The sequence below is a fragment of the Anoplophora glabripennis genome, unplaced genomic scaffold (genome assembly GCF_000390285.2).
Source record: "Anoplophora glabripennis isolate ALB-LARVAE unplaced genomic scaffold, Agla_2.0 scaffold557, whole genome shotgun sequence".
Lineage (NCBI taxonomy): Eukaryota > Metazoa > Arthropoda > Insecta > Coleoptera > Cerambycidae > Anoplophora > Anoplophora glabripennis.
The window spans coordinates 157,098-169,288 of record NW_019416797.1 but is presented as its reverse complement, the minus strand read 5'-3'; the positions used below and the strand labels follow the sequence as shown (position 1 = coordinate 169,288).

The following is a 12,191-nucleotide window of genomic DNA, read 5'->3' as shown; positions in this document are numbered from 1 at the left end:
ATTTAGTTGCTAACTTTTGGCTGCCAACACAGAAGGTTTTAATTAACTAGTACATAATGTAAATTATTGGAAAATCTATATTAACCATATTAAATGGTTGACTCTTCAGATACGTAACAAACGTTAATCAATCTTTGTATACTTAGATTTATTAGTAATTTATTCTTTTCACAAAACGGGATTGTTACAGTAAGTACATTTTACTACAAATTTTCTCTATCGGTAAAAGGCGCTTACTGGCTATGCACCGTAATTTTCTACTATTTCTCCATTTTCACACAAGTAGTGTGTCTAGACAATGCCTTTGTACTAGTGCGTAACATTAACATTTTAGATTTAGACTCGGTCAGAATAGAGAAGAGAAGATCAATAACTAATCATATTTGTAACTTAAACATAATTTACTAAACTCAACAATATTTTTAACAAATTATACAGGCTCATACTCAAAATCTATTGATCTTAAGAACATAAACGCAAGTAACAGTAGCGATGATCCTAATAAATCACCCAAGGCCGTTAGGTAAGGTATAGCCGAACTGTCCGGATCCATCTTCAAAATCCACATTAGGTGGATCATTATGTGGGCGATGTATAACAGCAGCATTAGCTGGATGAGACCAACAGCTATATATGTCAGCACGAACACGTAGGTAACGGCCATTATCCCATTGTACATATAGTCTGCTGCGAATACGAACACTAAATGACCTAAAATTGACATCGCGATAAGTATTCTTGCCGTCTTCGCTGGAAGCACTGTAACAAAAATAATTCATAAATAATTTATTTTTTATTTCATACGCAAATGTGTGCTTTTTACTTGGATGGATTCTTATGGATTATGGATTCTTATTAATTAAAGGAAACCCCACAAAATTTTTTATTTTAACGTTTTTTTTACGATCATTTCAGAAGCGGCACTATGATATTAATTTTGTTACACAAAAATGTTAAAAAAGATACTTCCCAAATTCTTGTATTATTAACATTTTATTGAAATATGATCAACTTACAATGTTTACAAATTAGAAAAGTAGGCAAATTTTCATATTTGGTAGTTTCCATATGGATTCAGCGAACAAAAGAAATCGAATTTTAAGTTTTTTTTTAAACTTTGGATGTTAATCTGCTTTGAATTTTATGAGACCCGTGTTATTTATTTTAAGGAAACAATCTCGCCATTTTGACATATTTGGGGCGTCGGACTACTCGTACGCTGCATGATTTTTGTCGGACAAGTTGACCATTGTTTGTTTTACAAATTACTTAAGCAATTTACACAAAGTGCAACTTGCATGTATAAGGATACATAATGACGCCATTTTGACATTTTGGGGATGGTGGACAAATGGGAACGCGGCATGATTTTTAACGGACAAATACTTTTTTAATTGTTTTGTCACAAAAACTGATCATTTCGATAAAAAATAAAATTGCATGTATCGCATTGTATCATAGCGTCAGAACGACAATTCCCGGAATCGCTCGTTCGAAAACGCGGCGACGCCGAATATTTTCGAACAGGAAAAGTTTGTCGGACTCGTTATGAAGAAGGCACTCGCAAAGTTTGGCTCTTGCATGTATCACTAAAAAGCAATGAGTGATGTACTGTGGCCTATACGTTTTTTAGAAATTTGTTTTAATTAGCCTAACTTGATTTTAACGGGGAAATATTATATTGAAGTATCTAACAGTGCTGAGAATGAAGTTTTTACAAAATAATTACCTCCTCTGAATAGGGCAGTCCAAGGAGCAACCCACTGTTTTGTGTGCGGTGGAATGACGCCCTTCATAGACGTTTTATGTAGCATAGTTGAAATACGGCTTGCCTGAACGGACACCAAATTTCCTCCAATTCCATTAATGATCGGTTGAAAAACTTCATATCCTTTGAACTGGTCTACTGCACTGTCCAGAACTAAGCCACCAGATCTGTAAAATTTAACTGTTTAATAAATACTAGAAAGACATTACTATAGAATGAATCAGGTAGATCGGTAAGGAAACTTTGTTTACTAAACTTGGAAAAATGTAAAGTTTTTGCATTTTTTTGCAAATATAATAATCAGTATAATGAATTCACGATACTTTAGACCAAGAAGTTTGATGTATTCCTGATTACTTATGTCACTGTATCATTATTTATATCATTACCTAAGACAGATAAATTTGAATTTGTTGTAGTAACGCTGGTGTCATCTGCGAAAAGTATATTTATAATAAAAAAAATTAAAATTTAAAATTTTACTTTTAAAGAGTTAGGTAGATATTTTGCATAAATTAAAAAAAGGAAAGGACTCTACGGGGCACCATATCTTACTTCCAAAGTACTTATTTCTAAATAACATACTGAAATCTGTTATGTTGATTAAATAAGATATATGCCTTCGTTTGAAAAACCATGAAAATACAATTTTTTATTAAAATTTAATGCAAGACACGGTTGAAAACTTTAGTTAAATCTAAGAAGTGAGTATGAACGTCATTAATTATCCCGAATCCGTTAGTTGTAAATGATACTAACAATAATTAATTCCTGATGTGGTTGGTAAATTATTCCAAAATGCTTGTTGCTGAGAGCTGAAGAGTTCAAATATTCCCATAAGTGATGTAATTTGAACTTTAAGAATGCTTTCAAATACATACCCTGGGTCTGTAATCGCTAATATAATTATTTTTATAAATAGGGACCACTCTTGGACAGGAAATCTAAACGTTTTATTCAAAGATAATCATTTAATCCCCTTTGAGGCGAAATGCTTGGATTCTGTTGTAAATATTTCGTGGGTATATCTTATCTCAAGAGTACTTTGTAGTCTGCATTGTTTGCAATACTATCAGATGGACAGAAAGATAGCCATCGGTCATCAATCATCAGAGCACAACGTAAATTAACAGTGACATTAGTAGATCATCAGAATCAGATTAGAGTTGAACAAGTTTAGAACTACAGTTCGTTACTCAGTACGATATGTAACTTTGTCCTGTCAAAATTTCATTTCTCAATACAAAATGCTTAAAAAATCTTTAAATTTCAAGCTTTAAAGTTTCCAAGGAATGTTAAGATAAGCTATGCTAAGATTTATAGCGTTTATGTGTATCCAACCGTGAAATGTAGCCTCCGTACAAATTGACGAAACTGGAAGTAAATATTTAGACATTTAACCCCATTCAAAGTTCAGTCTGTATAAGATATACTAATGAGTACAAATGAACTAATGTACACCATCTTTGGTGATTGGAAATATTTATTTGTACATGAAGGTGAACAGAACAGCCTTTTTTGATGTGTTAATTTTGCTATTAATTGTTATATGATCATACTTTAATTTCTTTTAATTCGCAAAATTTGTCTAAAGCAATAATTCTTTCATTTATCAATACCCTTTCATACTTTTCCAAGATACAAAAAAAATTCACAACATAATGCTGTCTTTTAAAAAACATATAGTTTCGTGCAGAGACATCGATAGATTAGAAGATATACAGGGTGTGCCATTTAACATACCCACTGCCAATATCTCCGAAATGAAGAAATTTATTTTAGTTCCGGAAATTGGGGTTATTAGGTCCCTCGAATAGCTTCAATTTGTAGTTAGAATTGTTAGTTCAAATCCTTCTGTATAGATGGCGTGGCGATACTAAAAAAATTTTTGTTCCCTGGAACGTGGAAATACAGTCCATCTGAAAGATCGTTAAATTTTGAGTAAGTTTTGTAATATAAGTTTTTTTCCTATATTTACTTGTTTTTGAGATATGTCGACTTCAATATGCAATGTATGATATAAGAGCAGAATCTATTACAAGGGTCGGCAACTGGCGGACCGCGGTCCAGGTCCGAACCGCGGAAGGTAAAACACCGGACCGCCAAAAATTTTTTGATAGTATAAATTACTCAAATAAATTATTAAAAAAATGTTTTTTACGTTTAAGTGTCAATCTTATCATTTTTTCTAGTATTTTACAATTGTGTGAGTATGTGAGTTCTTAATGGTTAGTAAGCAAATTAAATTTGAGTCCAAATTAAAATAAAAAAATAAGAAATATGAATTTTTTTCTGGATCTCGTTAAAAATTTTCAAAAGTATCCGGACCCCACCTAAAATTACTTGCCGACCCCTGATCTATTATTTTATTTAAATCACACTGAGACAAAATATTCTTTTAAAATATTGTTATAATGGCTTTATTCACATCACATACTAACTAACAAACAGTAAATTATAAAAAAAACGAATGATCGACTACAAAAAAATTGTACAATGGTAAATCTTATAAGGAGCAGAGACGAACCGTATTTTATCAAATGTTATTAAAAAATGTAGTCATAGGTGGCTCATGTCATTTGTTTAAAATAAAACAATGACAGATGACATATATTAGTTTTCCAATAATTACAGTTTTATCAGTTTGCGTCTTTCAATTTAACTATACTAGTTATACGATTTACCATTGCATAATTTTTTTTCTGTAGTTGATAATTTGTTTTTTTATAATTTATTGTTTGTTAGTAAGTATGTGGTGTGAATAAAGTCATTATAACAATATTTTAAAAAAATACTTTGTCTCGAGGTGATTTAGATAAAATAATAAATTTTCCTGTTATATCATTCATTGGATATTGAAATCGACATATCGAAAACAGGTAAAATAAGGAAAAACTTTATTTATAAAAAAAATACTCAAAATTTAACGAACTTTCGGATGAACTTTTCCACGTTCCAGGGATCAAAAAAATTTTTAGTATCGACATGCCATCTATACAGAAAGATTTGAACTAAGAATTCTAACTACATTTTGAAGCTATTCGAGGGACCTAACAACCCCAATTTCCAGAACTAAAATAAATTTCTTCATTTCGGAGATATTGACAGCAGGAGTGTTAAATGGCACACCCTGTATATTAAAGAAAAAACATTATCAAGTTGCTTTAACTTCGTAAAATAAGAAGGCGGAATAGTTTATTAGAGGTATTTGTCTTAATTGCCGACGAATATCTTGTAGAAGTTTGGCAGCTGAATTAAGAGACACCCTCTATTAAGCTTTTCCTCGAATCCGTAGTAAAAAATATACATATTTCATAATACTATTACATGTAATTTGCTCACCCACTGATGACTAACGCAGTAAGTACAGGCGTCCAACCGTTACTTAGAATTTTGCAGGTGTAATGGTTCTTTCTGACAATCAGTATCCAAATAGGTAGCAGGATGCATAAGTAGCACCCAAGAATCACACCCATAATCCAGGGATATTCATCTATAAAAAAGTCGTTTAAATACTAATTTTTTAAATTAAATGTACCATTCTGCCAGATATAAATTTTTATATTTTACAAAGTGTAATTTTAATTAATTGGATGTATTAATGGAAAACTATTTTATCAATTATGAAATTTAGACTAGACCAGTGGCAAATTTTTGTTTGAGCGAATGATCGTGACATCACTGTATTATACATTAGGTATATATACATACATATAAGTATCAACAATATTATAAAATGCATTTAATCAATGCAGAATATATTTTTTTTGCCTTATTAGTTTTCTTTGATAATTGTATTTTTTTGTTTTGTACCTTTTCCTTTCTTTTTCTTTCATATACTTTCTATTTTAACTTTATCTTGCTCAGCTTTTCGATAATAATTTTGCTTTTCCGTCTTTTTATCATTGACTAGTAGGTTCTTGTTAATAAAGAGCATTTTGTTAAATTGAGACGGAAGCTTATTTCATTTTATATAATTAGAACTGTTTCTAACGATTACAATTGCTTTTGTGAAGTTATTTTGCTAGATTATGCACAAACGATCTAGCTGTTGCAGTCAGTTCTTTAACGCATTAAAGATATACGTCTGAGCACAAATGGTAAGAAGCAAAGCAAAGACTGACCAAAAATATAGATGCTACGTCTCGAAACAAATCTGCAATCGTATGGTTTTGTTTGGTTTTTGCATTGCGTCGTACTCATTCGTACCAGGATGTATGATTACTAATTTATATATTTAGTAACAGTTAACTTCTTGTAAACCGACGTGACATTCATTATCCTAATTAAAAAATGTGTCAAAATTGATCAACCAACCGAGGATTGATTCTTTAAGCCACGCTGTCAGAAAAATCAAAGGGGCTGACACTTGCCCATAAATTTTGACGTTTGTAGGCAGTCAGGATCCAAGGTGCGTTACGATCGATTTCCTTAGATCTGATAAATTACGCATTTATCATTATTGTTTGTAACTAATTAGTGATTTATACAATACATACATACAATACATTATATTTATACAAAAACACAAAAATACTAATAGCTAACAGACTGTGCCATCATATAAAAGGCAGTCTGTAGATATATGCTTATACAGGGCTATCCAAAAGTCCTGGTACGGCAGAAAAACTTTCGAAGAATGCATTTTGAGAAAAAATATTTCAGACAAAAGTGTAAGGATTTTTCCCTGGCTATCTCATGGTGACCTTGGATTTGACCTTGACTTTAACGTTCAAGGTCATTTGCAGTCAAGTTAAGTTTTTTTAATGGGAACCCCTATTTTTTATTGCGGATTTGGAAAGAGCAGGAAATTTTGACTACGACTTTGACAATGACCCTCAAGATCATGTCAGGTTAATTTATCTACATTAAATATTATTTTTTTAATAAGTTAAGGAGAACGGAAAAACAAATGTACGAATATGACCATAATCAAGCTCTTGCCTTGAACCAGTATTTGAAGGTCATTTTAAAAAGATTTTTTGAGGCAAGGAGATAGCCTGACCAGTTAAGACAAGGCTAACGATCCCGGACAGTTAAGATATGGCTAACAATCTCGGCCAGTCAAGACAAGGCTACACGCTACCTTGCCTTAATTGGCCGGGTATACACACCACCTTATCTTAATTGGTCGGGACTACACGCTACCTCGCCTTAATCCGCAATAAAAAATAGGGACTCGCATTTAAAAAACTTAGCTTGACCTTCAGATGACCTTGAAGGTCAAAGTCAAGGCCAAATTCAAGGTTCCCTTCAGATAGCCAGGTAAAAATCCGTACACTTTCGTCTGAAACATTTTTTCCTAAAATGCATTCAAAAGTTTTTCTGCCGTACTGTGACTACTGGATCTCGACCCACATTTGACCTTGAAGGTCATTGTCAAAGTCATGGTCAAGACCATATTTGGACGTAAAATTTCCTGCTCTTTCCAAATCCGCAATAAAAAATAGGGGGTTCCATTTAAAAAACTTAGCCTGACCTTCAAATGACCTTGAAGGTCTAAATCAAGGTCATACCCAAGGTCACCTTCAAATGGCCTGGGAAAAATCCTTACACTTTTGTCTGAAACATTTTTCCCAAAATGCATTCTTCGAAAGTTTTTCCGCCGGATCAGGACTTTTGGATATTTCCTACTCCAATTTACCACTATAGTCCAGACGGCATCTGTTTCAAAGAGTCCATATTTGGGTGAATCGTATATCCACGGAGATTTTTGGCTTTTGTGCTTTAAAATATCACTAAAAATGAAAATATTTCTATGCGCATAAAAAAACGTGGGCTTATCTTTTGGCGGCACAATATGTTAAAAAAATCGAAAAATGTCATATTTTTCTTCCTATTTAATTATGTATCTTTTCAACAGTTGATTTTAGGCGAAAATGGAAAAGGAAAAAATGTTTGTAATTAAATTTTACAAAACATGTCTAGTTACAAATCGAATGAATCATGATTATTATTCTAAAAATCGAAAAAATCGCCAAAAATGGGGTTAAAAAACGTTACTTTTTAGGGAATTTTGTTGGGGTCTTTGTTGGGTATAGGACCTTCATACTTGGCTCAAGAAAATATCATGTTATGTAGAATCATCACGCCAAATTTCACCAAAATCGGTTAGATAGATTTTGCATAATAATTTTGCAATCCAGATTTTGAAAAAAAATTGCAAATTTTCAAAATTTTACACAGCAAAAACCAAGGCCCTTAGATACTTGAAAATGTAATCACGTATAGAAGGGCTCTCAAGCTTTTAAACGCTTTTTGAAAAATTCGAATCCGTCAATTAGGAGAGCTCTGGCGCTTGTTTAAACATTGGTCGAATTTTTGTACTAACTTTGTATTTTGGAATGTAATGAGTTAATTTCTTATTTGCTTATATTTTAAACAGTAAATAATATTTGAATTATACTTTAATCACAAAAGAAATGATGATAAAATAATTGTTGTTTAAACAATTTTAGAATATTTTTGATAAACAGTATATAAGTTTATGCAGTTACCTTTGATACAATATAAAAGTAAAGTTGATAATTACGGGAAGTTTAAAGATAAATAATTATCGGACTGTTGAAAGACCAATAATTATTAACGATAGGCATTTGAAAATATGCTAATTGTTTTTTTTTTAATCTCGAGACATTGATTTTTAAAAAATCATCAAAATTGGACCTCTAGAAGCTGAGATATTAAAAATTTTTAAAAGCGTAGCAGTTTTGAACTCGCCGATTCAATTTTGAGCAGGCAGAAGCGGCCGCGGTCTCTGCTGCCCCACCACCACCACCCGTACGATTTTCTTGAATTTCTCGCTTGCATAAATAACTTTAAACGCGTTTTAAAGTAGGTTGCCAATGAAGAAAAGTATTGCATACTTAGACCTGGTAAGTACTCAGATTACCAAAGGTATTTTTCGAAAAATTAGTGTGAATGACGGTTAACTTTGATCGGCTATAACTACGTAACTAATTGACCAATCGATCTGTTTTTTTTTTTAAAGAAGCGTCTTTCCAATAACTTTTAAAACCTGCAAAATTTGATTTAATTGAATATTCACAAAGTTATTCTAATTGTTCATAAGTACAAAAATTCGACCAATGTTTAAACAAGCGCCAGAGCTCTCCTAATTGACGGATTCGAATTTTTCAAAAAGCGTTTGCAAGCTTGAGAGCCGTTCTATATGTGATTAAATTTTCAAGTATCTAAGGGCCTTGTTTTTTGCTGTGCAAAATTTTGAAAATTTGCAAAATTATTATGCAAAATCTATCGAACCGATTTTGATGAAATTTGGTGTGATGATTCTACATAGCATGAACTTTTCTTGAGCCAAGTATGAAGGTCATATACCCAACTTAAAGACCCCAAAAAAATTTCCTTAAAAAGTAATGTCTTTTAACACAATTTTTGACGATTTTTTCGATTTTTACAATAATAATCATGATTCATTCTATTTGTAACTAGTCATAATTTGTAAAATTTAATTACAAACATTTTTTTCCTTTTCCATTTTCGCCTAAAATCAACTCTTGAAGAGATACATAATTAAATAGGAAGAAAAATATGACTTTTTTCGAATTTTTTTAACATATTGTGCCGCCAAAAGTTAAGCCCAAGCTTTTTTTATGCGCATAGAAAAATTTTCATTTCTAGTGATATTTGAAAGCCAAAAAGCCAAAAATCTCCGTGGATATACGATTCACCCAAACCAAAACAGATACCGCCTAGTCTACTAATAAATTTTTTATAAACATTTTCATACAAAAACGCATTTTTTTAGTTTTTTGCTTATAAAGCTGATCCTAATGAAGCAATCTTATTGCAATAAATAGACAATGTGTAGAGAATCGAAATATGAATAAAATGAGAGGTTGATCGATCCGATCAGATAATTAGAAACGAATAAAACCCGGAAAAACGGAAAATTTAACGTTTTTTTACTAATTCATTACTCCGTCATTTTTTAAGTTGTAGAGCTAACCCTGTGCACAAAAGTAGTGAATTACATGTACTTTAACTTATTCTTGTTTTGTTTTTCTATTTTGTGTTATGTATAAAGAGTGTTTGTCAAATTTTGTAGGTGAAAATTACATTAGCAGACAGTAAGATTTTCTAGGCTCTTATTTTAAAAATATATACAGTTATGACATAATTGTTATGTCCAATTAAAAATTAAAAACCAAAAATGGTGGAGGCGCCCCGCGCATCGATGTGCAATATGACAAAATCACAAATATTTCCTAAATTGTTAATTTTACCGAATTGAACCAAGAAGGTATTATCGTTGACAAACTCTTCAGGGAATTTATGTTTGATACAGGCAGATTGCGATCGTCATCTATGCAAAAATTCTGGATTGTTAACCATTGGGCATAGTCCGTCCCTGGCGTTCTGGGCATAATGAAGTTTCACTTACACCATCAAAATCAGGCTGTACGCATGTGTTATCAATCACCAACTTTGCGTCATGCTTAATTAATAGTTTTGAGACTAAATCATGTTCTCCTTTAAGGGCACGTAACTTGTTAACGAAGGCCCGTATAAAAAATATATGAAGAACTGATATTATTTTGAACTCATCTATTTGTACTCGACTGTACTATTGTACTATTTGTACTGTGTGGATGAACATATATTTTTGATCTTGTATGTTTTTAGACAAGGCGAAAACTTCGCATTCGTGGGAGAAATTTTCCGACTCGATTTATTTTTTCATAATCATATTCGTGAGATGTTCCTTAACATGAATCAAGATGATGCCGGCCGGAAATCTGGTGCCCATTTGTTTAAACAAACTTTTTTAAACAAGTTGTAAAAATTGATTTTTTAGGTTTTTTGGCACATTATGAACAAAAAAGTTCCTATGCCTCTAAAATTTATAGTTTTAAAGTTATAAACAATTTAAGTTGATAAAAATGCGAAAATTACGATTTTCAACGGCCGATTTCCGGGTTAAAAATTCTTATTTTTGATGTTACCAGGTACCTAAATTAAAGTTTAAATATCCCCCTACAAGATGCTGAAGAGTTTTTGAGACTCGCATTATTGTAAAGTTTTATTTAAATAATTCAAAATTGTAGGAATAGAGTGCAGAAAAAAATAAAAGGGCAATAGCAGGGGTTAGTTCTAACCGAAAAGGCAGTTCTTAAAAAAGTTAGTTTTAAAAGTTAAAAAGGGTAGTTGCAAAATTTGATTGCTTGGAGTACTATGAAATTGAAATTTCTTGAATACTTGTTAAATTCCGGTCCTCTAAAAGGTTAATAAATAAATAAATAAATAAATAAATAACATAAATTTATTGAAATAAAACAAGGACTATGTACTTTGAGTACAGTACATGAACATTTAAAATTAATAAACTCGAAAGGATATGAGTCGCTCTGACATCATATAGGCGAAATTTGAAGAGCCTTTTTTTTAACAATATAAACAGGAAACCAAAAACTCAAAAACCCAAGGAAAAGCGAATGTAGTATACACAGTGGTAGGTAGGGGGGGGGGGGAGTATTGGGCTTTATGTTGGGAACAAGTTATTTCCACAAATCAAATTTTTCGGGCGCTTTCTTTGAGCTAGCATAGGGTGATTGATTTTGGGTAGTTCTTAAAATTCATTAGATTATTCCCTGGGCAATAGTATCAAATATATTTTTATTAAAGAACATTTATTTAATACTGCATATTATTATTATTATCACACATTTATTCAATCATAAGAATTATCACACTGTTCTATGTTACAATCACATAAAGGTACACAAGTGACATATATTTTCCTACAAGAACAAGCTTTAGTCTTACAGTTTTTTGTACATTTACATTGTTTAACTAAGTCTTTGGGTAATGGATCTTTGGTAATAAATTTAGGTAATAATTCACCTGTTTCATTTTGATAACCAAAAGCTGTGAAATCCAAATATTGATATTGAGGAAAAATAGAACTTTTCCATATGTACGTTTGTAAAGAAGCTCTTAAGACGTGTAATTTCAATGCATCGGAAGTACTTAAATGAATAGCCATTCCGCTACAAATGCTACAATGAGAGAAAATTAATTTTCTAGCTTTATTGGCTGTTTTGCCTTGCATACTTAATATTTTTAGGTATAATCTTTGCAATTCATCAAACTCTTTGTTGCTTAATTCAGATATAAAACACAAGCTGAAGTCGCTAGACGATATAGCGAATCCGCGTATGAGAGAGTCGCGCGCGCGGCTCATAGCGCTTTATTAACAATTAAAAAACAAGGCTTTAGAATAATGCGATTCCCAAAAACTCTTCAGCATCTTGTAGGGGGATGTTTAAACTTTAATTTAGGTACCTGGCAACATAAAAAATAACAATTTTTAACCCGGAAATCGGCCGTTGAAAATCGTCATTTTCGCATTTTAGCAACTTAAATTGTTTATAACTTTAAAACTATCTATTTTAGAGGCATA

General features: G+C 31.7%; 1 protein-coding gene across 2 annotated transcripts in view; it reads right to left on the bottom strand.

Moving 5' to 3' along the window:
* Window positions 1–382: 382 nt before the first annotated feature.
* LOC108911529 (solute carrier family 41 member 1) overlaps window positions 383–12,191 on the bottom strand; it is a 134,216-nt gene continuing 122,407 nt past the window's right edge. For both annotated transcript variants that reach the window (XM_018716495.2, XM_018716496.1), the window contains 3 exons: window positions 5,111–5,261; window positions 1,730–1,935; window positions 383–759 (listed from right to left, as the gene is read on the bottom strand). In XM_018716495.2, coding sequence (XP_018572011.1) covers window positions 431–759; window positions 1,730–1,935; window positions 5,111–5,261 — 686 coding nt within the window. In that variant the 3' untranslated portion in view covers window positions 383–430. The remainder of the gene's footprint in view (window positions 760–1,729; window positions 1,936–5,110; window positions 5,262–12,191) is intronic.